This window comes from Hypanus sabinus, chromosome 15, assembly GCF_030144855.1.
Source record: "Hypanus sabinus isolate sHypSab1 chromosome 15, sHypSab1.hap1, whole genome shotgun sequence".
In the NCBI taxonomy this organism is placed as follows: Eukaryota; Metazoa; Chordata; class Chondrichthyes; order Myliobatiformes; family Dasyatidae; genus Hypanus; species Hypanus sabinus.
In genome coordinates this window covers 78027939-78055518 of record NC_082720.1, presented here as the reverse complement: position 1 = coordinate 78055518, position 27580 = coordinate 78027939, and the positions used below count along the sequence as shown (strand labels likewise).

The 27580-nt window shown below is 39.8% G+C and overlaps 1 protein-coding gene across 4 annotated transcripts; it reads left to right on the top strand.

Annotated features, from left to right (window-relative positions):
• On the top strand, window positions 1-25303 carry LOC132405616 (cyclin-I-like). 4 transcript variants are annotated; one of them, XM_059990561.1, is made up of 7 exons: window positions 1-308; window positions 8658-8810; window positions 13551-13688; window positions 15641-15715; window positions 17926-18066; window positions 19007-19237; window positions 20348-25303. In XM_059990561.1, the coding sequence occupies exons 2-7, from the start codon at window positions 8697-8699 to the stop codon at window positions 20771-20773; spliced, it is 1125 nt and encodes a 374-aa protein (XP_059846544.1). In that variant the 5' UTR covers window positions 1-308; window positions 8658-8696; the 3' UTR covers window positions 20774-25303. The 4 variants fall into 4 exon arrangements, with proteins under 4 accessions (XP_059846544.1, XP_059846546.1, XP_059846543.1 ...); XM_059990563.1 differs by having other exon boundaries at window positions 2-304; window positions 13554-13688; XM_059990560.1 differs by having other exon boundaries at window positions 2-304.
• Window positions 25304-27580: the final 2277 nt, after the last annotated feature.

Here is a 27580-nt window from a genome sequence, read left to right as displayed (position 1 = left end):
CGAAGGGTTTAAACAGGCTCCAACTCCCGATTCTGCTTTAACAAAGGGCGGTGTTTCGCTTCCTGCTAGTCTTTTGTAAATGTTATTCTTTCTCTTTGCCTGTTACTTCTAAACGCGCCCGGACGATGCTAGCCTTTTTTGGGGAAATATTATTCCCACTTTCTAACCCACAGTTGGAGTTTATCGCCGCGGGGACGGGTCCGATTTCCCTTTGTTTTGGAAAAATCTGAACAGAAGAACCAAGATGCCGAACTGATGGATTTGAGCAGGACAGAGACAGAGACCGCATCGTCTTGGGAAACGGGTCAGTAAGTGAAGTTTCCTATCGTCCGATCATAACTCCACCTCTCACAGAGAAAGGGAAGTCAGGACTGGTCAAGGGATCCTGAGCGCCCCTTCTGTGGCTATATTTGTGTCTCTGAATGTGTTCAGGACTATATAGATTTTGTTTATTACACGATTTAAATCTCCCATTTCATTAACGAAGCAGCTAGTAAAACAACTGCAATATACTTGGTCCTTGCTAGTATACCAGGATATTGTTGTTATCTATATATATTGGTTGTAAAGATGTTTAAATAGTTTTTTAATAGTGCAGGGGGTTAGAAGTAGGGTCGGGGTATCTCGAACATATTTGCCTAAACTGAGCTTGTCACAGACTGTGGGTTCAGTATCTTGGGGGAACTTTAGGACGGTTATTTATTTTTTTCTTAGTCGCAGTCCCCGTCGCCACACAAGTAAATCTACGTACGTAATTTACTCGAGGACTCTCACACAAAACGTTCCACTTTTTCCAATCAGTTGGTCTTGTGTGTACTCTGTAAACATTGAGGTCGCGTTCCTGTGTGTATTACACTGTTTGCAGTTCGCTTCCTTATTCTCGGTTGCGACCAAGACATTGTAAGGTCGCAGCGATAGGGAGAGAGTAGTTTGCGTCACTCTTTTAAAACGCTCATTTTCGTAGTTTATTTCAGTTATTTTATTTCAGTTTCACTAGCGCTTTGCAGCTTAAAAAAAACACACCCGAAAAAACGCTGTGCGATCTGGAGAGCGAGTACACCCCTATTTAAAAAAAAATTGGTAAAAGTTGGGAAAATTTACAGTAGTACTTTATGTAACTTCCGATCGTGTTGACGGAAGTAGAGGAGCCAGCGTTACTGGAGAATATAACATGGAGTGAGAGGCTTGGACAGCCGTCCGCAGGAGTTTTCATTACTTAGCTGATCGAGTCCAGAAGAGATTCACCGGGCAACCTCCTGGGATGACACCGTTGTCCCTTCGAGAGGGGCTGAGCAGGTCAGACTACAGAAGAATGAGGGGTGACATTATTGAGACGTGCCAGGGTAGAAGTTGAGATGTTTTCACTAGAAGAATCGTGAACATAGTTAGAGGGTGTATACGGGGCCAGACATTTAAAAGGGACGTTTAGATTTTTTTCCCCTCAGTGGGTGGTCCACCTCTGGAATTCTTTACCTTTGAAGGTGGTTGGAGGCTCGATCATTAGAACTGTTAAAATGGAGGAAGATAAATTTTTGAAAGATCGAGGAATTGGGGGCTTTGGGGATCTAGCCAGAGGAGGAGTGCAAGCCTGGAGCATTTCAGCTATGGACATGATGGTGAGGCAGGTGAGAGGGGCAGATTGTCTCCTTCTCCTACTTTCTTGTGTCTCTCATGCTGACTCTTCTCACTAGGCAATGGGTACATTTTGAAAAATTTACCCTGTGAGTGAACTTGAGCTGTAGCTACCTAAACAGATCGATCTGTATAGATATGTTAGCTTGCCTTTGCCCCTTTCATCAACTTTGGTGTGAACAGGACTATAGCACAATGTTAAATTGAACCGTAGTTATTGAGTCAAGGTATTACAGCAGGAAGTGGGCTTTTCAGTCCAACGTGTCCATGTTCACCATGGTGCCCATCAAGGTAATGCCACTTGCCTGCTTTAGTTCTTCGTCTCCCTTAATACTTCCTTTCCGTGTATTTATCTAAATGCCTTTTAAATATTTCTATTGTACTTGCCCCAACAAATTTCTCCAGCAGCTCATTCCATACATGCACTACCCTCTGTGTGAACAAGTTGCCCCTCACATGCCTTTTAAATCTTTCACCTCCCACCTTCAACCTGTTCCCTCTAGTTTTTACTTACCCCTTCCTGGGTAGAAGAACATGTGCCTTTAACCCATTGTAATTTGATACACCTCTACAAGGCCACCCTGCAATCTGCTCATTTGAAGGAATAAACTTCTTAAAGATCATCTATCAGTAATGCCATCCATTTTTTGCATGTGAATGGGGGTAAGTGAGCCTGAGCTGGGTTTCTATAAAATTCACCCTATTTACCATCCATAATTGCACTTCCGAGAACATCATTGTATGATGACAAAGTAATGCTCTCTTCAGAGAGCTGAAGTTGTTTTAGATTTGTTACTAATGTTTGCACAAACAGTTTTTAGGTGGGCTTTGCTTTGGATCATCCCTGAATGTATTTTTAGTATGCATGTCCACAGATATCATCGAACCAGTTGGAATTGTATCTGCAGATGAAGAAGATTGATGAGGGCCGTGAAATTGACCTGTAGACACAAAATGAAGGATGAGGCGCTAGAATTGAAGAATAGCTTTAAAACAAAAACTAGGTATTCATGTTCATGATGGAGGGGTTACAGATGGAATTGGGGGTCAACAGAGAAAGAGCAGAAAGGCGAGACTCAGTTGATGGTGGATAAAAGACCGTGGCAGTCATAACTTGAGGGGTTAGAATGAGGCAAACAAAGAATTCAGTCTCACTTCTCACTGGAAAAGGTTTGGATATCTGGTGGTTGTGTTTGCGTCTCTGAAGTCTGTTCTTCATGTCCTGCCCCTCATAGTTTTTAGGAGTGCAGTTGAGTGCTGTTAAAGACATGCTCTCCACTTGTGCTAATACACAGGTTGGTTTGTGGTGAGGAGCCTGTCCACTGCCTTGAATATGTGAGGTAGCCTGCTTTCAAATTGTCAGTAGAGTGAACCACAGCCTGTGGAGGCAGTTCTTAATCGGAGAGCTCTGATATGTAACCATATCATACCTAATAGCTACATCTGCTGTGCTGCTATCTGTATGTCAACAGTGAAGATGGGCAAGAGTTGTGAATCTTAATTAAGCTAGCTATTCCTGTGAGCAGCTGCCTCCTTCTCCTCCCTCATCTAATGGGGATTTAAAAAGAAATGCAGAAGCATGTTTAGTTGAGTAAGCACTTAAGAGATCTTTAAAAGACAGCTGATGAGTGTACTTTTGTAACTGTAACATTTTACATCTAGAGACAGGACCACTGTTTCCCATTTATCTCATCTTTATTCTTTCCGTTGGTTATTTAATTTTCTTCCACTCAGAGAATATTCAAGAGTAGTTTAGAAAGTTTAAGGGAATTGGTGGTAAATTAAACACTATGGCTTTATCAAAAAATCAGAAAATAACCCATATTTCATGATCTTATTATAATTCTCATTTAAAAAAAAATACTTGGGTGTGGTTTTGCACTACGCCTGGTTTTTGGAAAAGTTTGGGAAGTTCCTAGTTGTATCTAAATGTAGCCTGTGATAATATTGACAGAAGTCGATGAGTCAGATTTACGGGGGAATTTAGCCAGGGAAAAAAGTTAGCCATATGAGTTTTCATATCTTGGCTTCATTTGGGATGTTGATAACAGTTTAAGGTTACCAGTCCAAGAGAGGTTTACTAGGGTACTGCCTGAGATGAGACTGCTGACCAATCAATAGAGTCTAAACAGTTAGATGCAATGGTGACGCTTTATAAAGCATTGGTCTGACTTCGTTTGAGGTATTGTGAACGGTTCTGGGCCTCTTGTCTAAGCTGTGTTGGCATTGGAGAGGATCCAGAGGAAGTTTGTGAGAATGACTTCAGGCATAAAAGAGTCAGTGCATGAGGAGTATTTGATGGTTCTGGGCCTTGACTTGCTGAAGTTCAGAAGAATGAAGGCTATTGAATATTGAAAAGCCCAGACAGATTGAACTTGGAGAGGATGTTTCCAATAGTGGGAAAGTTGGAACTAGAGGGCACAGCATCAGAATACAAGGTTGTCCCTTTAGAATAGAGATGAAGAGAAATTTATTTAGCAAGAGGGTGGTGAATTTATAGAATTCATTGCCACAGACAGCTGTGGAGGCCAAGTCATTGTATATATTTAAAGAGGAATTTGATAGGTTCATGATTAGTTAGGGGGTCAGAGATTATGGGGAGAAGGCAGGGGTTGGGATTGAGACGGATGATAAATTAGCCATGATAGATTGATGAGCCAAATGGCCTAATTCTGCTTCTATGTTTTATGGATTCATGGATGTGTATTCTTTGGCTTTTTAGAAGAATGAGGGATGAACATGCAAGATTCAGAGGAGCAAGACAGAGAAAGTGTTGAGATGTTTTCAGAGCAACTGAATGGGGCAGGAAATGAAGTGCAAGTCCACACAGACTGTATGGAATATTAGGGTTTTCTTTTGGTGATCTTCCTGTGTGGTCCCAAAACACTTTCTTGTGAAAATGGCAATGATCATGCAAAGAAAAGAATAGGCTTTGAACTCACTCTCAAATATCTTATGAGTTTGTAGTCTGTTCATAAGTTGCACTGAGGATCTGATGTATCACAAAGTGACTGTGGTTTTGATGTTATCAAAAATGTCCCCAGAAAAATTACTGAACATTCGTGAAAAGTTGTAAACATTAAGCCAGGAAGCATGGATTTGCAAAAATATGTAAATTCTGACCATGTGAGAACTTGTATTAGGGCAACATAGAATCCTAGAGTCATACAGAATTGCAACAAGCATTTTGACCCAACTGGTTCATGCCAACCAAGATCCTTACTTAAGCTTGGCCTATTTAGCCCATTATGGTCCCGTACTTTAGTCAAATTAAAATATTTTCTTAGTGATTTCTTTTACTTAAACCATAACTAATTATTATTTTATGTAAATTAAAAGTAAAATAATGAAATGGCTATGTGGGAATTTCCCAACCACATTGGCTGATGATACAATATTTTTCAGGTGTCGCAGAAGTTGCAAAGTAAAGAATTATCAGCTGATTTTTGTGGAGGATGTGGGGTTGTGAAGAAATTCACAAAAACTGTAGCTATTTCTTGTTAGTTTTCTTTGCAACAGGCAGTTCAGACCTATTAGTGGAAGTGCATAGTAGGCCATTGCCAATAACTGCCAGGCTGTTGAAACATTTTGCTTATGCCATATATATTCATGAAGAAAGATATTTTGAAATGTAGAACACACCCCTTCAAAGTTCCAAGTATTTTTTTGTCGAAATACACAGAGGTTCATTTTCTTGCAGGCATTCACAGTAGAACAAAGAAATACAATAGAATCAACGAAACTGTACACGCAAAGACTGAGAAGTAACCGGTGTGCAGAAGAAGGCAAACTTTGCAAATGCAAAAATAAATTAAGTATGATAAATAATACTAAGAACATGACTCGCTGAGTCTTTGAATGTGAGTCCATGGGTTGTTTTCAGTGATCAGTTCAGTGTTATGTGTAGAGAAGTTGTCCAGGTTGCTTCAGGAGCCTGATGGTTGAAGATCAGTAACTGTTCATGAACCTGGTGGTTTGGAATCTAAGCTGCCATACCTCCTTCCAGATGAGAGCAGTGAGAAGGTTCCGTGGATGGAAGAGGCCTTTGATGATGAATCCTGCTTTTTTCTGGCAGTGCTTTTGTTGATGTGCTCATTGGTGGGGAAGGCTTTTCCTGAGGTGAACTGGGTTGTATCCACCAATTTTGTAGTCTTCTCTATTCTTGGATATTATTGTTTCCAAACCAGGCAAGGTGTACTCCACAGTGCATCTATACAAGTTTGTCAAAAGTTTTGGATGACATGCTGAACCTGTGCAAATTTCTACAAAAATAGAAGAGCAGCTATGCCTTCTTTGAGATTACCCTGGCGTGCCGATCCCAGGAAAGATACTTTGAGATGCTAATGCCCAGGAATTTAGAGGTACTGACCCTCTCCACCTCCAATCCCATGATGAGGACTGGTTCCTGAACCACCCAGATTTTCCCTCCTTGAATGGGTCTTTAACAAGAATGACTTTTATCTGTACATTTTAGTAACCTATTGTTCACTGTCATCCAGCTGTCTATTTGTGACAGAGTCAATGTACTGCACACGCTGAAGATCCTGAAGTAAAACGGGAAGAGCCAGACATACTCAGCAGCTCAGGCATTGTAGAGAGAAACTGGTCTCATGTGTGAAGGTGACCATTTTTCATTAGAGTGTACAGAAGCAAATACAGAGATTGCCTGGCAGCAAACAATTGTTGGAGACATGCAGGGGGTTGAGCAGCATCAGGAGGAAAGGAATTGTCAGTGTTTTCGGTTGAAGCCCTGCCTTGGAACTGAGAGTGAAAGGGGAGGTGGCCAGAATAAAGAGTAAAAGGGGAGTGGTGGGATTGGAGTTGAGGTGACTGGAGGACTGAGGAGGGATGAAAGATGTTAGGTGGATCACACCAGCTTGTGGGGTGGTTGTGGGGTTGGGAGTGGTAGCAAGTGAATGAAAGATGGAGGCAGCTTCATCGAGGATCATCACCTTGTCGTGGTGGAGAGGCTTGTGAGTTCCTGAGATCCTGAGACAGTTTAGGCATCTGATGCTTACTCCTGGATAGGTCACCCATTGGTAAAAGTGATCCAGCTAAGACCACAGTGTTGGAGCTAGCAGAGGTGATGACACATCACAAAGGTAGTGAAGATGGAGGAAGGCTGCAGCAGTGAAGAGTCCCAGTTGTCTTACATGCCTCTGGACCCTGACCCTGATCTGTCAAGGACTGTGTGGTGGTTACCCATGCACGTTAAACAAGGTCACGCACAGGCGCGCTCCATTAAGGGAATCCACAAATTTGCATCATACTCGACTCGAGTGATCGCAAGAAGGATAAGATGGAGGGGGACGAAGAAGGAGCAACAAAATGATAAAGAGGCAGTGAGCAATGTAGGGGAAGGGACTGGAGGTTGGAGACAGCTGCTGGGCAGGAAGAGATTGCAAAGAAATGGGGAAAGCAGGATGGAAGAAGAATGAAAGGCTTGTAATATGAAGAAGAGGGTGGGGTAACTGAAAGGGGTAACAATGCAGGATAAATTGGGATAGCAATGGGACAGGTAAAGGAACAAACACTCCATGAAGAAAGCATTAAATGGTGGAGTAATTACCTATAACCACTGGTCCAAAAAACTCAGAGCAAAAGCCATATTATGAAATTGTTGTAAATGGAATTGAAAAGTGAGGTGATCTTGGAAATTTATTGAAGTGTTTGAGGTGAGAGACATAGTGTGGTGGGGGAGGGGAGTGGTAGATTAGGGAGGGAGTGAAGCTAAGAATGAAAATAACCTAACTGGAAGCTTCGGGTCACACTTGCTGCGGCATTCGTCTCCGTAGCCTGCCACTGGAGCAGCTGCATCTCAACTATTTAAAGAGAGAAATACCATTGTGCAAATACCTAATGTGATCTGGAGACACATCAGAAAGGGGACTGGCAGTGAATCCCTTCTCCTGCTTCGTCATTCAGTAAAATGTTGGCTGATCCTGTCCCCAAACTATATTAAAGGACTCAGGGATTTGGGGAAAGTGGTTGAAAACACAACACCTGCCTTGAATTCACTCAGCAGCTGAGCTACAATCATAACTGAATGTACAGACCTGCTCGTCTCAGTTGTGAGTGACTAACCCTTCGTCACAAGACTGCTTAGCTTACAACTCAAGATAGACAAAGCAGCCTCTTTAAGACCTGCAATGTAAAAACCTTCTCAGAAATTTCTGTGAATTCCTGATTTAGTAAGAGCAGCAACCTCTCTGCACGGGGCAAACTTATCATTCCCCCGATTAGTCTTATGAATCTACAGAGTGTTTAAGATAGTTTTCTTTCCGTATTTAGCAAATGAAAGGATTTGACTCCCATCTTGTATTTATATTAAGAAGATATTGAATTTTGAATCTGTTAATTTTGTGAAACTTGTTAAACTTGTTAATTTCATGTTTTGTGTAGAATTTTCTATGGCCATGGAGCTGAGAGTGCGAAAAGGGGGTGAAGTAATAATTGTAACCAGAGGTATAGAGGGATAACACAATTGATCTTGATAACTTTATTTTGCAGTACTGGAGTCCTTTGCCTATGCGTTTAAATGATTTGCGATAACTGAATCTGTCAGTAAAGATACTGAATTTGCTGACAAACTGAGTAATCATGTTGATGCTTTAGATATGTTGCAGATGGGTGGCCTTCATTTCTGCTATGGAACTAATGACCTTAATAATCTGTTATTCAGAATTTAACTATTCAAGATTCTAAATTTGGGGGACAAAGTGAACTGAATGTGGGCAGTAGTGTTTTGTTTGACGTTTAGGAAAGTATATACATAGCTGATAAAACAAATACTGTTATTGAACTGTCAAATAAGACATAAAATTGATCCACTGAATAATAATACATTCTCTGTCACTGCCATTTTTTTTCTGGATATGTAAGATTCTTAAATTGTTTAGTTGCCTATCTAGAGTATGTATTCATAACCCATTAGGGGTTTTAGGCCTATAGAAGCTAACAGTGTTTTCTTACAGTGGTCTTTTGTCAAACTTGCATAGACTGCTTCAAAGTCTCTCTGTTCTTAGGTACTCGTGCCTGGCAAGCTGGCCTGCCCTGTTGGTGCCATGAAATGTCTTGGGCCCTTGGATGACCAGCGGCTTGCATCCCTCCTTGACGTTGCACTCTCTAAGGAAGCCAAGTTATGGAAAGTGCCTCTTTTCAAGACTTGCAGTTACCAGGTAGCACGCTTTTTATCATGAATGAGAAAATCTGCTGGAAATCCAAGCAACACACACACAAAATGCTGGAGGAACTCAGCAGGCCTAGCAGCTTCCTAGCCTGCTGAGGTCCTCCCGCACTTTGTGTGTGTGGCATGCACTTTATTGTATTTCTGTGTCAGACTTAAGATCTGTTCTCTATTTTTGGAAGCCCAGCTCTGATAAAATATACAACTTAATTCTTTTTACGATTTTTTCTCTTATGGCATATGTTTACTTTATTCAAAACTCTATCGTCTGGTTATTTTTCCCATTTTAATTTTGGCTTACTTTGACACTGGGAAAAATTCTGAATGGGATGCTGATTATTTCCAGTGTCCTACACCAATATCTGAAAGTGGACTGAGAATCAAACCCTTTGTGCTGGAATCCGGACGATAGATCTGACCAAACTGGTGGCAGAGAAACAAACTACCTCTTATTTGAAGAACTTTTCATGGTTTAAAATGGAAGGGATGTTTGATAGGTTAACCAAAAGAATGGCACAGAAGATTTTAATTTAATTAATACTATTTAATTATTTTTATTTCTCAATCAATCCAACATTGATTAATTCTTAACTATAAGGCCCAGAGGTAGTTCACAGGTGTATTTCCTGACAATTCCAGTGGATTCCGGTTAATTGGGCCATTGGTTAATTAGGGCAGCTGCATATTTAGGACCAACCCTTACCGAACAAAAACAAATTGATAGAATAGAAAGATTCCCTTTGTTTATTTGGGACACTATGCTGCTCAACTGGGGCAGGAGACAGTTGCTGAACAGTTTCTGTCTGGTGTCTGAAGTGTGCACTTGTGACACCACTCTGTGCTTAGAGCAAACAGCTTTTAGATAGCGTCAGCTGCGTGTGTTTGTGTTTTTAAAAAAATCAGTGATTTCTGTCACTGATAGTTGTTGAGAAATAGCAGTAAGACAGTTCAAGTTTGGGGATGCCAGAAGTAAAAATGAAATGATTTTATGACTTCAAGTTAGGAACTACGAAGATTTCAAAGGTATTGATAATTATCTTGAATGTTACATTGAAAATGAAGATTTGGGGGATAGTCATTGATAGCATTGTGTGAAGGCAGTCCATTATCTACACGAGGTGGTTCACTGATCTTGTTGAAATACAGTCAATCAAAAGAATGTGGCAGTGTACACTAGATAAGTTCCTCTATTGGAAACTATAAGGAACTAATACATAATTTTATCACACTGCAGTAGTATTGATAATGTTCTAATTTGTTACTCCATTAAGCAGTAGTAAATCTTTATACCTTTTTTGACTATTTCCATGAAACTTTGGCAGCTGCTTAATTGGGCCAAAATATACTGGTCCCAGTACGTCCCAATTAACTGGAATTCACTACACTTTGAAGTGAAAGGCAATGTGGAAGTTTTCTGTTGATCTCACAGTCACATCATGAAATGGGATGAAATGTTCATTCTACTCGGTGCTTTATTGGAACATGCTGTTCGCAATACGCCTGCCGTAATCTCAAATTACAACAGTGAACACACAAGTCATTTAATTGCCTGTCAAATGGTTTGTGATGTCCCGAGGGGCAGCGGCAGATACATTAGGGGTATTTAAGAGATTCCTGGATAGGCACATGGATGAAAGAAAAAAACAGAGGGCTTTACAGGAGGGTTGGGTTAGGTTGATCTTGGAGTAGGTTACAAGGTTCAGCAGAATATCTTGGGCAGAAAGGCCTTAATGTTGTACGTTTCATTTTAAAGTATTCCATGTACATACATATTCTCAAAAATCTTATGTTGCTTTTTAAGTTGAGAGGCTGGATGTTGGTGCACAAAATCTTTTAAAAGATAGGCTTCTATAATTTGCATCTTTGCCCTTTCAGCTAAACTGCACCCAGTAGGTTTTCTCAGGCTTCTTGTGCCTCTTTCACTAATGTCTCGATTCTTTTCACTCCGGTTTGGTGCTAAATTTGTCTTAGAAGTGCTTTATATTTTAATTTTGACTTTCATCAATATTTAAAAATTTCAAACTGTGTCCAGCTGGCTATAGTAACAAATTGTATGAAATTTTCAGCTGGTTGTGCAACTTCATTTGAGGGGCGGATGGATGGTTAAGTGCAAAGTTAGGTGATAACGCACTTTATATTTTGAAGTTTCAAGATCAAGATTCAGATTTATTTATTGCATGTACACCAAAACATACAGGGAAATGCTGGGTTTACTTTGACAACCAACCCACCTAACGGTGTGCTGGAACACACCACCAGTGTCGCCACACGGTCTGGTGCCAACGTAATATGCCCGCAAAGCTCAGCAGAACAACAGGGAACGCAACAAGTGACAAAATAACTACAGCGAAACAAGCCCCATTCCACCCTTCCACCACACACCCACGCACATAGACAGTCTTCCAACCCTAACACAGGTTCCCGCAGCCTCAGATTTGGCAGACGTTGGGCCTTCCGCTTTTCCACCAGCCTTGCAGAGATTCACAAACTCAATGCTTCGACCACTGGCCTTGAATTCTGGACTTCTGATTAGTCCTTTGGCGTTGAACTTTAGTATCAGCCCCAGGGTCCATTGATTCTATTGAACGCTAGACTTGAACTCCAGACTTGCCAATGTTGGGGCCCTGAACACTTTTTCTCCTGCTCGCAAGAAACTCCGAGTCCAGAACTTACTAACAGCTCGCTGACCCTGGGGGAAGGGGTGCGAAGCTCGTCCTCAACCGCTCAGGCCTGAGCCCAACATCCGACCATGGACCATGACCACGTCGCTGGCCTTTGAACGCAGAGCAGAGGCTTAGAGCCTTACCTGACCCCTAACTCGCCTCTCTGTCCTCAAGACCATCCCTACAAACCTGAGAAATACAACCAAGTCTAAGTCATGACCTCACTGGGGACTGCAGCGCAGTGACATCTTCAAAAAGGAATATATTACACTGTTCAGCGTGATAACTAATCTCATAGCAAGTTGATTTTATCATTATAAGTGTACGTTCCATGAAGAAATTATTAACTACTAATAATCAGCCGCACTGGCATTGAAAATTGACGATTACCAAACGTTGATGGAGATGTATGAGCAACAATTTTGCTTAGTTTTCTTTCTCTTATTACAAACATACACACTCTTTTATTTCTTAGTTGTATCTAATCTGGCACTGAATTTACCCTCTCTAATCTCTTTCCTCCTCAGTACGACTAATAAATTGCTCCACTCCTTTGTCTGTGATATTATCAACCAACTTCTTCAGCAAACCATTAAACAGTATTGTTTGAGCTGAAGGGTGTAGGGTTAAGCCTAACCAAAAGTAGAACTGTGAGATGTTGTATGCTGGCAATATCTGGGTCGGTGTGTTCATTCTGCTGGGGAAAATAATTCAAGCAACAAATTGTGGTTTTTTCTTTGTATGTTTTAATGGAAGAACAGAAGTACATAACTCAAAATATTTTTACAACAAATACAACGGCTAGAAAAATTGGAAATCCCAGATAGGACAACACCATAGCAGTAATTATTCCTAAATAGATTCAAGATTGTTTATTGTCATTCTTCAGTACATGAGTGAGAGGAGAACAACGATTGTAAGGGTCTCCTTTATGGAATTATCTTTTGAAACTAAGGGTTAACTTTTTGTTGACAGCTCATGGGGAACTGCACAAGCTATTTTTGTTGAATGTTTTAGCAAAACCAGAAAAGTGACCATGAACGCTTCTGGGACATCCTGTTTCCTGAATAAGAGTTTGTTAAATATTTTATATATTAGGTCATTGAGGTGTGCACTAATTTTATCACTATTGTACCTTGAATAAAATGCCAATTACTTGTTTCCACTGCTGACAAACTAAAGCTTATTCAGCAACTAAATTCCTGTTTTTATTTATGGCAGAAAACTAAAATATTTTAAAGTAATTGTCATAAGAACAATTTTCCCCCATAAGATGCTTTTTGATTGATATTTTATATTTTGAATTTCTGAAGGTTAATTTATAAATCATTTTCCTGAGATCAGGCATGGAATGATTGACCCTTTTCACTGGAAGGTGAACTTTGTTCCCAGCTCCAGTCTCGAGGAAAGTTGGCTGTGGTTGTATTCTATAATGGCATAGGAGGCTATTCTATGTATCCAGTCAACACTTCCTTGCAAAACCTTCTGGTTTCTGCAACAAATTTTGTCACTGGCCTGTTCTCCCTAAATTCCCAACAGCCCCCCTTTTCCCTCCTGATTTTACCACTTACCTGCATACCAGGGGTGATTTAGAGAGGCCAGTTGCCCCGCTAAACAACACACCTTTGGAAGAAACTGGAGCACTGAGAGGAAAAATGGTGACAGGGAGATAGATAATCTCGACTCCAGAGCACCAGTGGTCAGGATTGACCCTGGGCCATTAGGGTAATGAGGCAGCAATTCTGCTAGCTATACCACTGGTCCTGTGCAGACTTCTCCCTGATTGCAATCTTAGCTCCAGTCAGACAAATGTTCAGCCAAGTACTCTTGATGTTGCTGGTTCTTGTTTTTTCTTAACTATATATTTAAAAAAAAACTGTTTTTGACAATGGCTTGTAGAAAACAGTAATCCAGCATCAATCAAAATCAGTAACTCTGATAGATGTGTGTTCAGTACCATTCTTCAAAATATAAGTTATTGCTTTCTTGAAAGACACTTTTAGCAATTTCTCATTGTATGCTCTTGTCTTCTGGGTTTTCAATTTGATGATTATGCTTTTATTTTAAAGCAGGATCCAACTATCAATCCACTGCAGCGGGAGCATGTCGTTCTGTGGCTCAGGGACTTGTGCTCCAAGTTTGGGTATTACCCTGAGACCTTCTTTTTTGCTGTTAGTATTCTTGATCGCCTCTTAGCATCTGTAAAGGTAAGAGTTCTTTATCCAGTTGTACTTAAGTTAGACAAATTGCCTTCTTCATAATTTCCTTTGTGGCTTTTTACTTGAAGTAAAATGTGCACATCTATATTGACCTTCATTAACACCTTCAAGTTAACAGCTATCTGAAGATTTTACACTTGCTCGATGGTAAAACATCCCAATGAATTTCCAACTAGATTGCCGAGTGGCTTGTCAATACAATCACTCCTAAATTCAGGTGTTTTGATGGGGGTGGGATAGTAACCATGGTACAGTATTTGTGGATAATTCATTTGTATTTTGGCTTAGTAGTTATCTCTTAACAAATTGGAAGGGTATTTGGCAGTTGTTATATTTGTTGAATTAAATTGGGAATGTTTCTTTTTCTGCACAGCTTCTTGCTACCTGATTTAGAATAACATTTATGTAACCTTGAAATTCTTAGTGATTCTTTTTTAAAATACACTCAGTGGCCACTTTATTAGAATGGTGCTCCTCAACTATCACTCCAGGTACTTGGTCCACCTTGTTCCCCAAGAGAAAGTCCAGAATTACTCCTTCCTAAGTAGGTTTCTCCAAATACTTTTTGAAGGAACTGTCTTGGATGCACCACACAATTTCTGCTCCTTTCAGGCCTGCCTTTACCACTTCCTCTGGCAGCTCGTTCCGGGTATTCACTGATTTCTGTTGCGAGATTACCACTTTTAAACCTTTTGCTTCTTGTAATGTGCCCTCGAGTTTTTAAATCCCCCACCTAGGGGGAAAGAGACAGTGGGTGTCCACCTTATCCATACTGTTCATGATTTTACAAACTTCAATTGGGTTGTCCCTCATTGTCCTGCACTCCAGGCAATAAAACTATAGTGTGGCCAACCTCTCCCTATAACTTTGTCCCTCTAATCCAGGCAGCATTCTCGTAAATCTCTTTTGCATCCTCTTTAGCTTCACAATGTCCTTCCCATAGTGGTGATCAAAGCTGTACACACCACAAAAGCAGCCCCATCAACAACTTGTATACAGGCAACTAACGTCCTTGCTCCTAAAGTCAATTTCAATTGAGACCCAGGCTATCACAACAAGAAAATTGACATGAAGCACAGTTAGGTCTGGCAAAGAGAATATTATAGTTGAATGGTGCTAAAAGTAAATGGGAACCTCCTCAAAGTAAATAATGATTTCTGGTGCATAATTAGTAAACAGGTAGGACCTATTAAGGCCAAGGATGTTTGCATATGCTTGGAGATAGAGAGTACATAAGAATACTTAATGTTTGTTAAGATGATAATATTGGTGATAGTAATTGGTAGAAATTGAGATATTGAGGTTTGTTTGGGATGAAATTCATTGGCAGGAGGGTATAGAGGTCTGGTTATCCTTAATGGATAGGTTGCTAGGCCTAGGTAGTTTGCATTCCAGTTTGCTAAGGGAAGTGAAAGTGGTGGGAGCAGAAGGGATTGTTCTAAGATTCAAGTTTCCTTTGGACACGATTAGGTGCCAGGGGATTGCAGAGTAGTCAACGCGACATAGATGTATAAAGACTGCAGGAGCTGGAATCTGGAGCAAAACAAGGTGCCGCAAGAACTCAACAGAACAGGCAGCGTCTATGATGGATATGACTGCTGATTTTTCAGGTCTGAAAAGTCATGACCCAAAACGTAGACTGTTTGTTCCCTTCCAAAGAGTTCCTCCACCATCCAATGTGATGCCCTTGTTCAGCAAAGTGAAAGCCTGGATTAAAAAAAAATCAGTTTAAAGGCTGAAAACTCTAGTAGATATTTATATTTTGCAGACTAGAGGATGGCAGGCTCAAAGTGCAGAGCTTTTCTATGGTGGTGTATTTAATTTTTTTTTGTGTAAGTCATTTCTATTCATTAAGTTTCCTTAAATGATATTCTTTAGTAAATGAAAAATTTGGCACTGTTGTTAAATCACATCATACTTTCAATATGTAATTTGTCCAGGCACAACCAAAGTATCTTCGTTGCATTGCCATTTCCAGCTTGTTCATCGCAGCCAAAATCAATGAGGAAGATGAGGTTTGTATTCTTTTTATTCTGGTAGTTAGCGATGAGCTGGCACAAATCTAATGGACTGACCTGTGCTTTCTGTGCTCTAAAATCCCCTAATTGTGCAATATTCCATCATGCAATTTAATACTAACCAATTCACATAATACACCATTTCTGTTGATGTTTTGAAGCCATGTATTTTGGCATTGTTACAATAGCTGTGTGTAACATTAATTAGTTGTAACAATAGTGTAACATTAATATGTAACATTAATTGGCATTTATACATTGTTTCATCTAGATGTTCTACTGTCAAGTTACAGACATACAAAATTCCTTGTATTGCACATTTTTAGAACGGCAAATCTGATTGGCACCTCTCTGAAAACTGAAATTATAAGACTGAAATCATACTAAAACTCTTCAGATATTATTCCCATGTCTGGGTGAAAAAAGAAGAAAATTTGCCGCTGCACCTGATTTTTGGGAACAAACTGCACCTTAAAACAGCTTTGCTGCAATTTACCAGATGATGATTACTTGGCCACGACTTTTGATGTTGTTTATTTTCTGTGTGGATACGATATGCTACAAACATTGTTGATTATTGTTTTTGATTTAGTTCTCTTCTCAGGCTAACTCTGCCTTTAAATTTTATATAAATCTCATTCATAGTCCTTTAGTTTTGGCACATTATTGCTGATCAATAGGTTTAGTTGTAAATGTAGGTACAAAGATAATGGAATTATTTAGAGTGGATTAATGTATGCCAAAATTTAAACACAAGCTGAGAAGAGTGCCATACATATAGAAGATGGTGTTCTTCTGTTTTTTTTTAAGCTGTTGGTGTTCTTCTTGTGGTGAATGTTGCTGGTATGGGAACTGCCAATGAGAAACCATGACAAGGTGTAACTGTGGTTCCTGTGACTAGTTCATTGTACAGCATGATTGAGGAAACAGATGACCACTGTAGCAGGAGTGCCAGTCAAGTTAAATTTGTCATGGAAGGGATGAAGCCCTTTGAGTCCTGTTGTAGCTACAGCCATTGAAACAATAGTGTGGTAACCATGACAGTTGGCTGATCCTGTTTCTAGTCAATAGTGATCCCCAATCACTTCATAGTGACATTGGGCGTAGGTTTGCTCACATCAAGCAGAGGTGTTTGGGTCCTGCTGGAGATGGCTAATGCTTCATATCGGTACCACATGAGCCCAAATTTGGATGGGCAGCATGGTGGCACAGAATTAGCATAATACTATTAAAGTAGCAGCAGCCTGGGTTCAATTCCACCGCTGTCTGCAAGCAGTTTGTACGTTCTCCCCGTGACCACGTGCATTTCCGCAGCTGCTCTGGTTTACAGGTTTGTGGGTTAATTGGTCTCATGGGTGTAATTGGGCACCAGAGGCTCTTTGAGTCTTTAGGGCATGTTCCCGTGCTGTATCTCTAAATAAAACATAATAATCAAAATAAAATATTGCATGTGTTGTTTTAGTATCCAAACTGCATCAGAACTAAACTCTTGAGCTGCCCTTCCATTTTCTGAGCTACGACGGAGGCAGTGTTATTGATAAACTGGTTCGAGAGTTGATGCTATGGTACTTCCCAGAGGAAGTTTAAAACAACTATGACTAAGATGGATTTCTCTCTAAAAGCCACAAGAATCTTCCTTTTTGAAAAACCTCCGGAGTAATTTTCCTAACTTCCCAGTACCAATATGTCTCAGTCAAGCAGTGTCAAATGTTGCTTTGATGTCCTGCTGTAGTCGCTGCGGGAATTTCTTTTGAATTTTGCAATTCTTTTGGAGTTTCTCTGCAAGGTTGTAATGAGGAATAATTGGAGTAGCAGAGTCCCAAGTGAGCATGGGCACACTGCTGTTGGTGAGTATTGCTTGCTATCAATTGGTTGGCGTTAACTTAAAAAAAACTTTTTGATGGTTTGCAGGTAGGACTGTATAAATAAGTGAGAAAATATTTGAACACAAGTATAATAATCTAAAATCATTTTCATATTCAAATGGCAAATAGACCATGTGATAGTCACAACATGCTGCTACAATGTTTTACTGGCTTGCCTCTTCCATTTAATATTTCTTTAGCACGTTAAGCAGAAATGTTGAATCAAGGGCAAGTTTTCCACAGCCACCACATCTTCAAGATAGTTCACTAAACTTAAGAAAATCTGCAAAAAAAAAAGACATTTGGTCCAGAAATGGCACTTATTTATTAATTATTTCATAGGTCACACTCCTAGTAAAGGACCTCACAGCGAAGAGTGCCAGTGGCTGTTCTACCAATGAGGTTGTGAGGATGGAAAGGATCATACTGGAGAAACTGCAGTGGGACCTTTACACCGCCACACCAGCAGACTTTTTGAACATAGTAAGCATTCGACAGTCGAGATGTCAGATTGTGAATTAGTATGTTTGAACTGAGAGACATTTAGACTGGTACAAGAGCATCAGCATTTTAAACTCAGATTTTTGCATTTTTATGCTATTGCCACAAGTACCTGTGAAGCAGAAGCATTACCTACTGGTTTCTAAGAACATCTAGCAATAGGCATGGTTACAGTTCACTGTGAAAGAGTTGTCAATGGTGGTTGGAGCTGCAGTTCATGCTGTCACTTATAAAGTCTGAAGAGGCACTAGGAAGGGGGGCAGGGCATAAATTCTTCTGCACTGGGCAATGCAATACAGTGATGATAGATCGTCATCAAAAACATCAAACAGCGTGTCTTTGCGCCCTTGAGCCAATTTTACCCGTCGCACATTTTGGGCACCGAGATTGGGTCATTGTCAATGATTAAGCAGGAATGTTGGAACCTCCATTATCCACTTTCCTATTCTCTGCCAAGATCTTTTACCTTCCCAACTCTTTGCAAGGCAAAACCTTGTATGGGATGTCATTCGTCCAATACTTAGTTGGCTTTCTCATCTTCATGAATAAAATAGCAACACTGTCTTTAGCTTCTCTGAATGCACTTGCCTTCAATCCCACGCCCAATTTATTAATGTCATGTGAAGTACTAAAAGTACAGAGGTACTGTCAGAATCCATCACTGCAAGTTATTCATTGCAGCCTCTTCACACACTGGATACTGGAGGTTCCTCTATGATTTTAGTGGAGGATTCAAATTCTCAGATTTCCATCTCAATATTTTTTGATACCATAGAAGCAATTTGGTTGAAGTCCTCTACACTGATGGAAACTTGAATACGACCTGGTTAGAATTGCCTTGCAGATTGCCGGGGATAGATGATTCAGGCTGTTGTTTGTTTGTGCCCAGGGTCTAACCTGAACCTTTGTTTTCATTGTCCAGTTCCACGCCATGGTGATGTCCAGCCAGCCCCATCTCCTCGAGCAGTGGCCTCAGATGAAGCCTTCTCTCCATGCCGCGCTCTTAACCAGACAGCTGCAGCACTGCATGGCCTGCCACCAGTTACTGCAGTTCAGAGGCTCCACGCTTGCCTTAGCGATCATCAGCTTGGAAGCAGAAAGATTGACTCCTGACTGGTTCGCTGTTACAACTGATCTGCTAAAGAAAACACAGGTAGGAGCAAGTCTGAACATTACTGGTCTACACACGTACAATAAATATTGTTTAGCAGGAGGTCCAAAGGAGAAATGCCTTTCTACACGTGTTAAGTCCCAATGCATTATTTCATTATTCATTAAATTACAAATATTAGTCTTTTTTCATTATTGTGCTGTATAAAGCAAGTCTTTTACTGCCTTCAGACCAATTTGAATTCTGAATTTTAGTCTTCAAGTGCCTTTTCTTTTTCATCTTCTACATCCTAGATTTACACTGGAATGTAATGGCAGTGTAATTTAACATCATCCATAAGGAGAAGATGTATCTGGCATGTTTATCTTCGCTTATACAACAAGATTATACACAACTAAACAAAGGATAAGGGCAGACTCTGGCTTTCTGCTCACCTACAGCTGACATCCCCTTCACACAGCCCTGCTCACAACAGAAGGGCTGATTAATGCCAGTTTTTTTCCCTGTGTACATTTCTAACTACATGCACAGGTAAACAAAGAGATCTCGTTGAAAATGAGATTTAAAAATAATTTCAAAAAATAATCTACTGCTAATTTTCAGTACCAGTGACTCAAAAACAAAAGGTAATGTAGCAGTTGATAGCTTCACATTAACATTGACATTAAATTTTAATACCCTTTCACAATCAAGAGGAAACTCCTTTTATATACAGTGTGGTCAGCAAAATATCAATGCATTGAAATTCAGTGAAGCAAAGGAATTAATGATCCCAATGCCATCAATGTTTGCAATGTCATTTTACATTTAAGCATTCCAACTACTTGTGTATATATAAAGGGTACTGTTAAGAATATCCCTGGGGGGAAATCAAGTTGAGATTTCAATCAATTAATGCATGACTCCTATTAATTAGAACTACCTTGTTAATGCTGCAAGTTCAATTTTTATGTCAATTGCTCTTTGACTTCTGTAGTCCTTTGTTCTGCTTCCCAGTAACATGAACTGCATATTACCAAATAACATGAGCTGGTGCAATCAGAAGCATTTATAAAACTGACGTGGCAGAGAAAATTTATTGGTCTCAAATAAAATGTTTCTAATTGATAGGTGGTTCATATTAACATAGAAACCATTTGCTCTCTCTTTCAGATTCACAGCTCAGAGTTTATCTACTGTAGAAACATTGTGGAACAGCAGTTATTACCGCCCACATTGGTCTGGGATCCCAACACGCTCTATGTCTTTGATCCTGCAAGTTCGGTCATTGAAAGGCAATGGCGGGGAAGATTGCTTTACACTCGTTCAGGCAGATGTGATTTGATGTCTGATTCACTCTCCGGTGGAAAGCTGTGGTCCAGCCAGCGAGCTGCTATCAGCGACACTATAGCTCTGGTTAAACCAAATGAGGCAGAGGCAAGCCCCATGTACGGAATGCAGAATCTCTCCAGAGATACCATCACTGCGGCTGCCGAGGGGATTGGTGACAGCAAGGATGTTGATTCCAGCACAGCTAGTTCACAGCTGGTGGAAAACCCTTCACCGTGTCCCCCGCTGCAGCCTGTGGATGATGAGTAAGTGGCCAAAATGGGAGTTAACCAAATCATAGATTCATTTTTATTTTAAGAAGTTGTATATGTACAAGGGTAAAATAAATCCATTCAGTGACATAACTGCTCAAACTGGTACAATCCATTTCAGGACTGTCAGGAAATCACAAAGATTATTCTCTACTGCCGGGTCTTAGTAACAAAGTCCTTTACCCACCTCCATCCCAAGGGTTCCAGTATCTTCTCTAGCCAAGTTTGTATGTCTTCCATGGAATAGTTATCCCCGTGGTGAAAATGGTCAGCTAAATATTATATGCAGAACATTTAGCTGACAACAAAGAACCAGTACATTTTTTTTCTTAACCTTTAGGGAGATTGACCTGTGCCTACACTGTGGGAGGTGGGTAGTTTGTGTTTTGCAGGATATCCATTGATGTCAACTTCCTGACCCAACAGTACATTTTTTAGAATATTTCCTAGTTTCTACTGGTCCATAAGGGTTTTGCGTTGGTTTCCAGGGTGAATGTGGTATTTGGACTTTGATACTGAGCAGCTTTGAGTCCAATGGTTCAGGAATATCATGCCTAGGGAGGCAGCAGGAGGCTTACTCCCCACGATTAATCAGTGTGCAGGTTTAATTGTGCCCCTCCATGCAAAGTCACTTTAAATGACCAAGATTTTCTTCCTCATCCCTTCTTTACAACTGTTACATTTCCCACATTCCACAATGACACAATTGTGTATCTCAAAGTATTCCTTTACCATCTCTATACATGTCTGAATGCAAATTCTCCACAGACCAGCAGAAGCAAGCAATGATTTAGAACATTTTAAATTGTATTATAAATCATTACTTGCTACATAGAAGAGTGTATAGTTTAATGGTAGTCCCAGAAATGGGATATACTCTTTTCCACCTGTGAATAATCTAGCTTTGGCTAAGAGTCTTCTGTAAACAGCCACTTGCTAGCAGTATCATTATGCACTCAGTAGTTTTAGTGAACTTTAAATATTTAATGCTTATCAAGCATGAACAAAAATACTTCAGAGCTTCCATGAAGATGCAAAGTGATCTAAACTTGCAATAATTACTTCAATTTGGAGAGCAGTTTTATTGCCAGTGCCCACTTTGAAAGCAATATTCTTTAGGCTGGTGCAGAATTGCCTTGGATGGCATCAGCGATTGCATTTGTGCAGTAATTACTTTGTATCCTGGCTTTTGTACTGCTTTGGCCAACACTGGAAACTTCCATTGTTCAAACTCCAGCACAAACTAATAAAATCTCCTCGACGGACTGCAGATGTTGGAATCTGGAGCAAAACAAATTATTGGAGAAACTTAGTGTGGGTCAAACAGCATCTGTGGGAGGAAGGGAATAGTTGGTTTTGGGTTGAGATCTTGCATCAGTCCTGATTTAGTGCCTCAACCTCAATCATTGACCATTCCTCATCCTTCCCTCCCCCTCCAACCCCAACGTACCTCCATCACAGATGATGCTTGACACACTGGGTTCGTCCTGCAGCTGGTATGAGCAAAATTTTCTGCCTCATGTTTTAAAAGGATACAGTGTGCTACCTCCATCTTGTGGCCATTGCAGAAAATATCTCATTGTGACTGCAATGACATTTTTTTTGGCATCATTTGGCCTCCTTGACTCACACACCCAGGAACATCTGAATTTATGTGGTGCAGTCAGTTCTTAAATGATAGCAGGATTTTCAATTGCTCTTCTGTTATCATCTCCCTTGTATACTTTTAAAGAAATCCTTGATGTGCCCAAAATTTATTTTTGAGGCTTGTCTTTTTGTTGGAATCATTGAATTGGATGGATGGCACCCGTTAGTCTGGCAAGACTATGGAAAGTCTTGCTTCAGTCTCTCCAGGGCGTAGGCCTGGGCAAGGTTCTATGGGAGACCAGCAGTTGCCCAAGCAGCAAGTCTCCCCTCTCCATGCCACCGATGTTCAAGGGAAGGGCAGGGGCTGATACAGCTTCATACCAGTGACATCGCAGGAGATGCCAGAGTGAGGTTGAAAGCAATGTCGGACTGCCTTAGGAACCCCAGCTCCGGATTTGTCCTCAGGGTTTACTCCTGAAGCCTTTCTCATAAGTGGGTATGGCCGCAAGGCAGCGGAGGTTTGAAATCAGAGTTTTCCCTCTCTTCGATGGGTTGACGAGCTCCATCTACTCAAAAACATTCAATTCTGAAAAATGTAAATCTTTCTTTCAATGGCTAAAGAGCTCAAGTCCAATCCATATTTTTTCATCACAAACTTAACATTGTTAATTGCTATTCTATACGTCCAGTGGCTAGAAATGTGCAGTTTACAGGATGCAGTCTGTCTTGAGCCAAGATTAGAAGATTAGCTTTATTTTGCACACGTTAATTGAAACATACAGTGAAATGCATCGTTTGCATCAAGTCAGCAAAGGATTGTGCTGGGCAGGTGTTGCCATGGTTCCGGCACCAACAAAACATTGTCCAGATGTCACTAACCCTAACTGTAATTCCTTGGAATGTGGAAGGAAACTGGAGTACCTGGTGGAAACTTAGTCACAGGGAGAATGTACAAATTCCTTACAGGCAGCAGCAGGAATTGAATCTTTTTTGATGATTGCTGGTGCTGTAAAGCGATGGGTGTTATGCTTCCGTGCTGCCCAAGTACCTGATCCCAATGGTTTGAAAATACACCAATATTCTACGTGCCTTAACTTGTCAATTAACCATCCACCTTTGGTACACCATAATTCACATTATAAAGTTACAGATCAATTTTGCCTGTGTGTTTCAAGCTGTTTCAGAATCCCATGCCAGTTAAAGCTGAGAGTTTCAAATCTTCACAATAGTAAATAAACCAAAGAAATATTTTAAATTTATTTGCGCGAAGCTCAAAAATTCACAGCATTGAAACTAAATTTAACTCCTTTAAGAGGAAATAGTAGAATATTATATTTGTTCACAGTCAAATGTAACTGGAACAAATGATTAGAGGAGAAAGTCCTACTGCTTTAATCAAAAAATGTTATAAAATAAACCGTGCACTTAATGAGTCAATGTCCTGAAAACCGATGGATAATTCCATTTAATGCCATTGACATTTTGGAATCTTTTAATAAAATGTGCAATTCTTACCTTTTCAATAGAAGTTTTAGAAATTTTCTGAACTGTAGCAGGCACGATATTCATAGAAGATTATTAAACGACAACAGCCGTCATTGAAATACCTAAAGTTCTATACAGTAAAATTCAGGGGAGGGGGAATTTGATAAATTACTATTGGCTATCAATATTACAATTAGTGACAGAAATGTCATTTCACAGAATGGCATTACCAATAATAATGATTATAAGATTATAATTTTAAAAAATCAAATCTTACATCTATATGCATTTCCCACGACTTACTGTTATATATTCTGACACTCTCATTTATAATAACAATTATCAAAGAATGGATACCACAGATCATGTTGACCATGATCTCATCAAGTGGCAAAGGGGTGACATGGGCTCCTGGGATTCTGAAGTAAACTGAACTTGAGAAATACTTCTCAATACTTTTGAGCTCCTCAGCCTATATTGCAGTGGCAGCTTGTGATCCTGTTACCCAAATTGCATGTAATTGCAATTTTTCTTTGTATTCTGTTTTTTCTATTAACCATTGTAATGGTCTTAATTTGCTACGCATGACACATTCAATTGGTATGTTATTCATTTGTAATTATAGGCCTACAGAAAATGCTCAAGTAAATGCTTCTGCAAAGTTTTAGTAAAAGAGAATTAATCTGACATAGCATTCTGAAATTTCTCATACTGTAATTATTATTTACAGAATTTTCTGAGCACATTAAGAAAATTAATTTATCCAGCATGTAACCTAACATCGGGGGCAGAAACAAATTAAACAGCTGTTTTCTTTCTCACTTTATGAATTGTTTAGTCACTCTGGTGACTGGGTAGAGGTAATCTGTACAGTAATGAAGATGTGTGCAAGATTCATCATTTCTATGTTTCAAAGGCAGCTAATAGAGGTACTACTACAATAGACATGTTTCAAGCTATTTGTGTAAAACTACTAAGAATATGCCTTAGATTGGGTGTTCCCTTTCAGAGGAAAACCCTATTGACAAAACCTCACAGTTGTGCGAAAAATACAGCGGATTAAAGTGCCCTCAGTGGTTATAAATGCTATATATTTTATTGGAAAATGTACAACTTTTCTGTGGTAGGACCAAAAACTTCCTATAAAAGCAAAATAAGCTTTAGCATCCTTTTAAATACTGTGATATTTAAAACTATTTAAGCATAACAAGTATTTTGTATTCCTGACAGTTTCTGCACTAATTTTACTGTTAAGAGTACAAGTCTCGGCACTCTCCATTTTAGTAAATGTGTTTTATTCTGTATTCATATTTTAAGTTAACATTGAGCAGGTGATACTGAGCAAAATACTGGAAGCTCTTTGCTGCTCTTTGAGGAACTCTTATCCAGCTCCTGTACAATTTGAACAAAATGTTTATAGATTTATTTGAACTAAATAAAACTGATATTTTGAGAATGTCCTGCTTTGTCTTTTTTGCTTTAAAAGTTAATTTCAAGCTTTACCTGAAGCATGCAATATGCATCTTCAAATCATTTCATATACTGAGCCCACAATTCCAACAGTTTAACATACAACTTTCTCTTTAACTGTCACAAAGTGTTTGGATTCTGAAAAGGGCTAGGCAGTTAGTTTATTTAGAAACTAAACAATGTAATAACTTGCTCCCAAACCCTGCTTCAACAATGGATACCCAACATAATGCTTGTGGGTGATTTTCCTAAATTAAAATTGATGAAAGACTGACCAAGATAGGTGAAGGAGCAAGTTAAGGAAGCAGGGTGTTCGCAGAAGGACTTGGACAAGTTGGGAGAATGGGCAAATAAGTGGCAGGTGGAATTACAGTGTAGGAAATTGTATGGTTATACACTTTGGTATAAGGAATAAGGGCATAGACTACTTTCTAAATGGGGAGACAATTCAGAAATTGTTGGGGGGGTGGCAAAGGGACTTGAGTCTTCATGCAGGATTTCCTGAAGGTTAACTTGTAGGATGAAGCAATGGTAAGGAATGCAAATACAATGTTAGCATTCATTTTGCGAGAAATATAATATAAAATCAAGGATGTGATGCTGAGGCTTTACAATGTGTTGATCAGACCACATTTGGAGTATTGTGAGCAGTTCTGGGCTCCACATCTAGGGAAGCATTCGCTGGTGTAAGAGGGGGTAAAGAGGAGAATAACCCCAGGGATAAAAACATGAGGAGTGTTTGATGGCTTTGGGCCTGTATCAGGAGAGATCTCACTGAAATATACCAAAAATGGAAAATCCTAGATAGGGTGGACACAAATAGGATGTTTCCAGTAGTGAGAGAATCTAGAACCAAAGGGCATAAACTCATAATTAAAGGATGTCTCTTTAGAACAAAGATCAGGAGGCAATTTGTTGGCCAGAGGCTGGTAAATCTGTGAATTTCATTGCCACACACAGCTGTGGAAGTTCAAGTCATTGGGTGTATTTAAAACAAAGATTGATAGTTTCTTGATTAGCAAGGCCATCAAAGGTTACAGGGAGAAAGCAGGAGGATTAATAAGCCAATGATCAAATGGCGGAGCAGGCTGTTTGACCTAAAGTCTGCTCCAAGGTCTTGTGGTCCTGGTGTTCAAGTTACCACTCTCAGTAACATTGTCCACTGCAAGCATTTCTGGTGATCAGTGAAAACATTCCTTTTATCATAAGCTCAAAGAACTGCCAACGTGATACCAATAGAAAATTGGAATTGAAAGGAAGCCATATTCTACTCAACTAAGGGTTTTTCTATTTAAAAATAAACTACCGTCAGATAATAGGACATAATGGGCAGAACATGGTTGTATTTGAAGTCTCCATATTTTACATTAATGATTAGTCTATGAATACATTTGCAACAGCTAGGTCAATTTATTTATTTAGATTTACAGCAGAGAACAGGCCCTTCTGGCTCAATGGTTTAACCTATTTAACCCTAGCCTAACAACAGAACAATTTACAATGACCAAATATCCTACTAACAAGTTTGTTTTTGGAATGTGGGAGCAAATCAGAGCAAACCCATGTGTTCACTTGGAGGAAGTACTATCAAACAGTGAGCAAATGTCCTGACAATCAGTGTTGGAATTGAACTCCCAACACCCTGAGCCACTATGTTACCATGGCAACCCAAAGTTAAAGTATAATTGAAAACATCGACGGTTGGATGGAAAATCTTGTGAAGGGTAAGTTCTATATACAGGTGTCTCCCACTTTACGAATGTTTGCTTTACGCCACTTTGCTTTTACAAAGGACTTACACTAGTAACCTGTTTTTGCATTACAAAGAGGATTTTCGCTTTTACAAAAATTTTTCCCATATAAATTAATGGTTCTTTGCTTTACACCATTTTGGCTTAAGAAAGGTTTCATAGGAACGCTCTACCTTTGTAAAGGGGGGGGGCACTTGTACAGCATAGTATATAATGTATTAAGCTTTACTATCAGTAGTTAGATCCCACCAAAAATTTCCAACAGTTATGTAATCTTTCTGATCTCATTGAAGACCATTCTCAGTTGGGGCAGCAGACCCTGACAAATTTGCCTCTGGCAAATCCATATCAAGGAATTTAAATGAGATGGGAAACAAGGCTGCTTGAGGGTGCCAGGGCTTCATTTTGATTATTCAGAAGAGACATAAAAACCTAGAAAATAGGTGCAGGAGTAGGCCATTCGGCCCTTAAAGCCTGCACCGCCATTCAGTATGATCATGGCTGATCATCCA

Bases quoted from the DNA above. Each gene is read 5' to 3' on its own strand.
- LOC132405616 (XM_059990561.1), top strand. From the start codon at position 8,697: ATGAAATGTCTTGGGCCCTTGGATGACCAGCGGCTTGCATCCCTCCTT. The intron at 13,689-15,640 runs GTAAGAGTTCTT...TAATTTGTCCAG, and splicing joins GCCTCTTAGCATCTGTAAAG to GCACAACCAAAGTATCTTCG. The intron at 19,238-20,347 runs GTAGGAGCAAGT...TCTCTCTTTCAG, and splicing joins ATCTGCTAAAGAAAACACAG to ATTCACAGCTCAGAGTTTAT.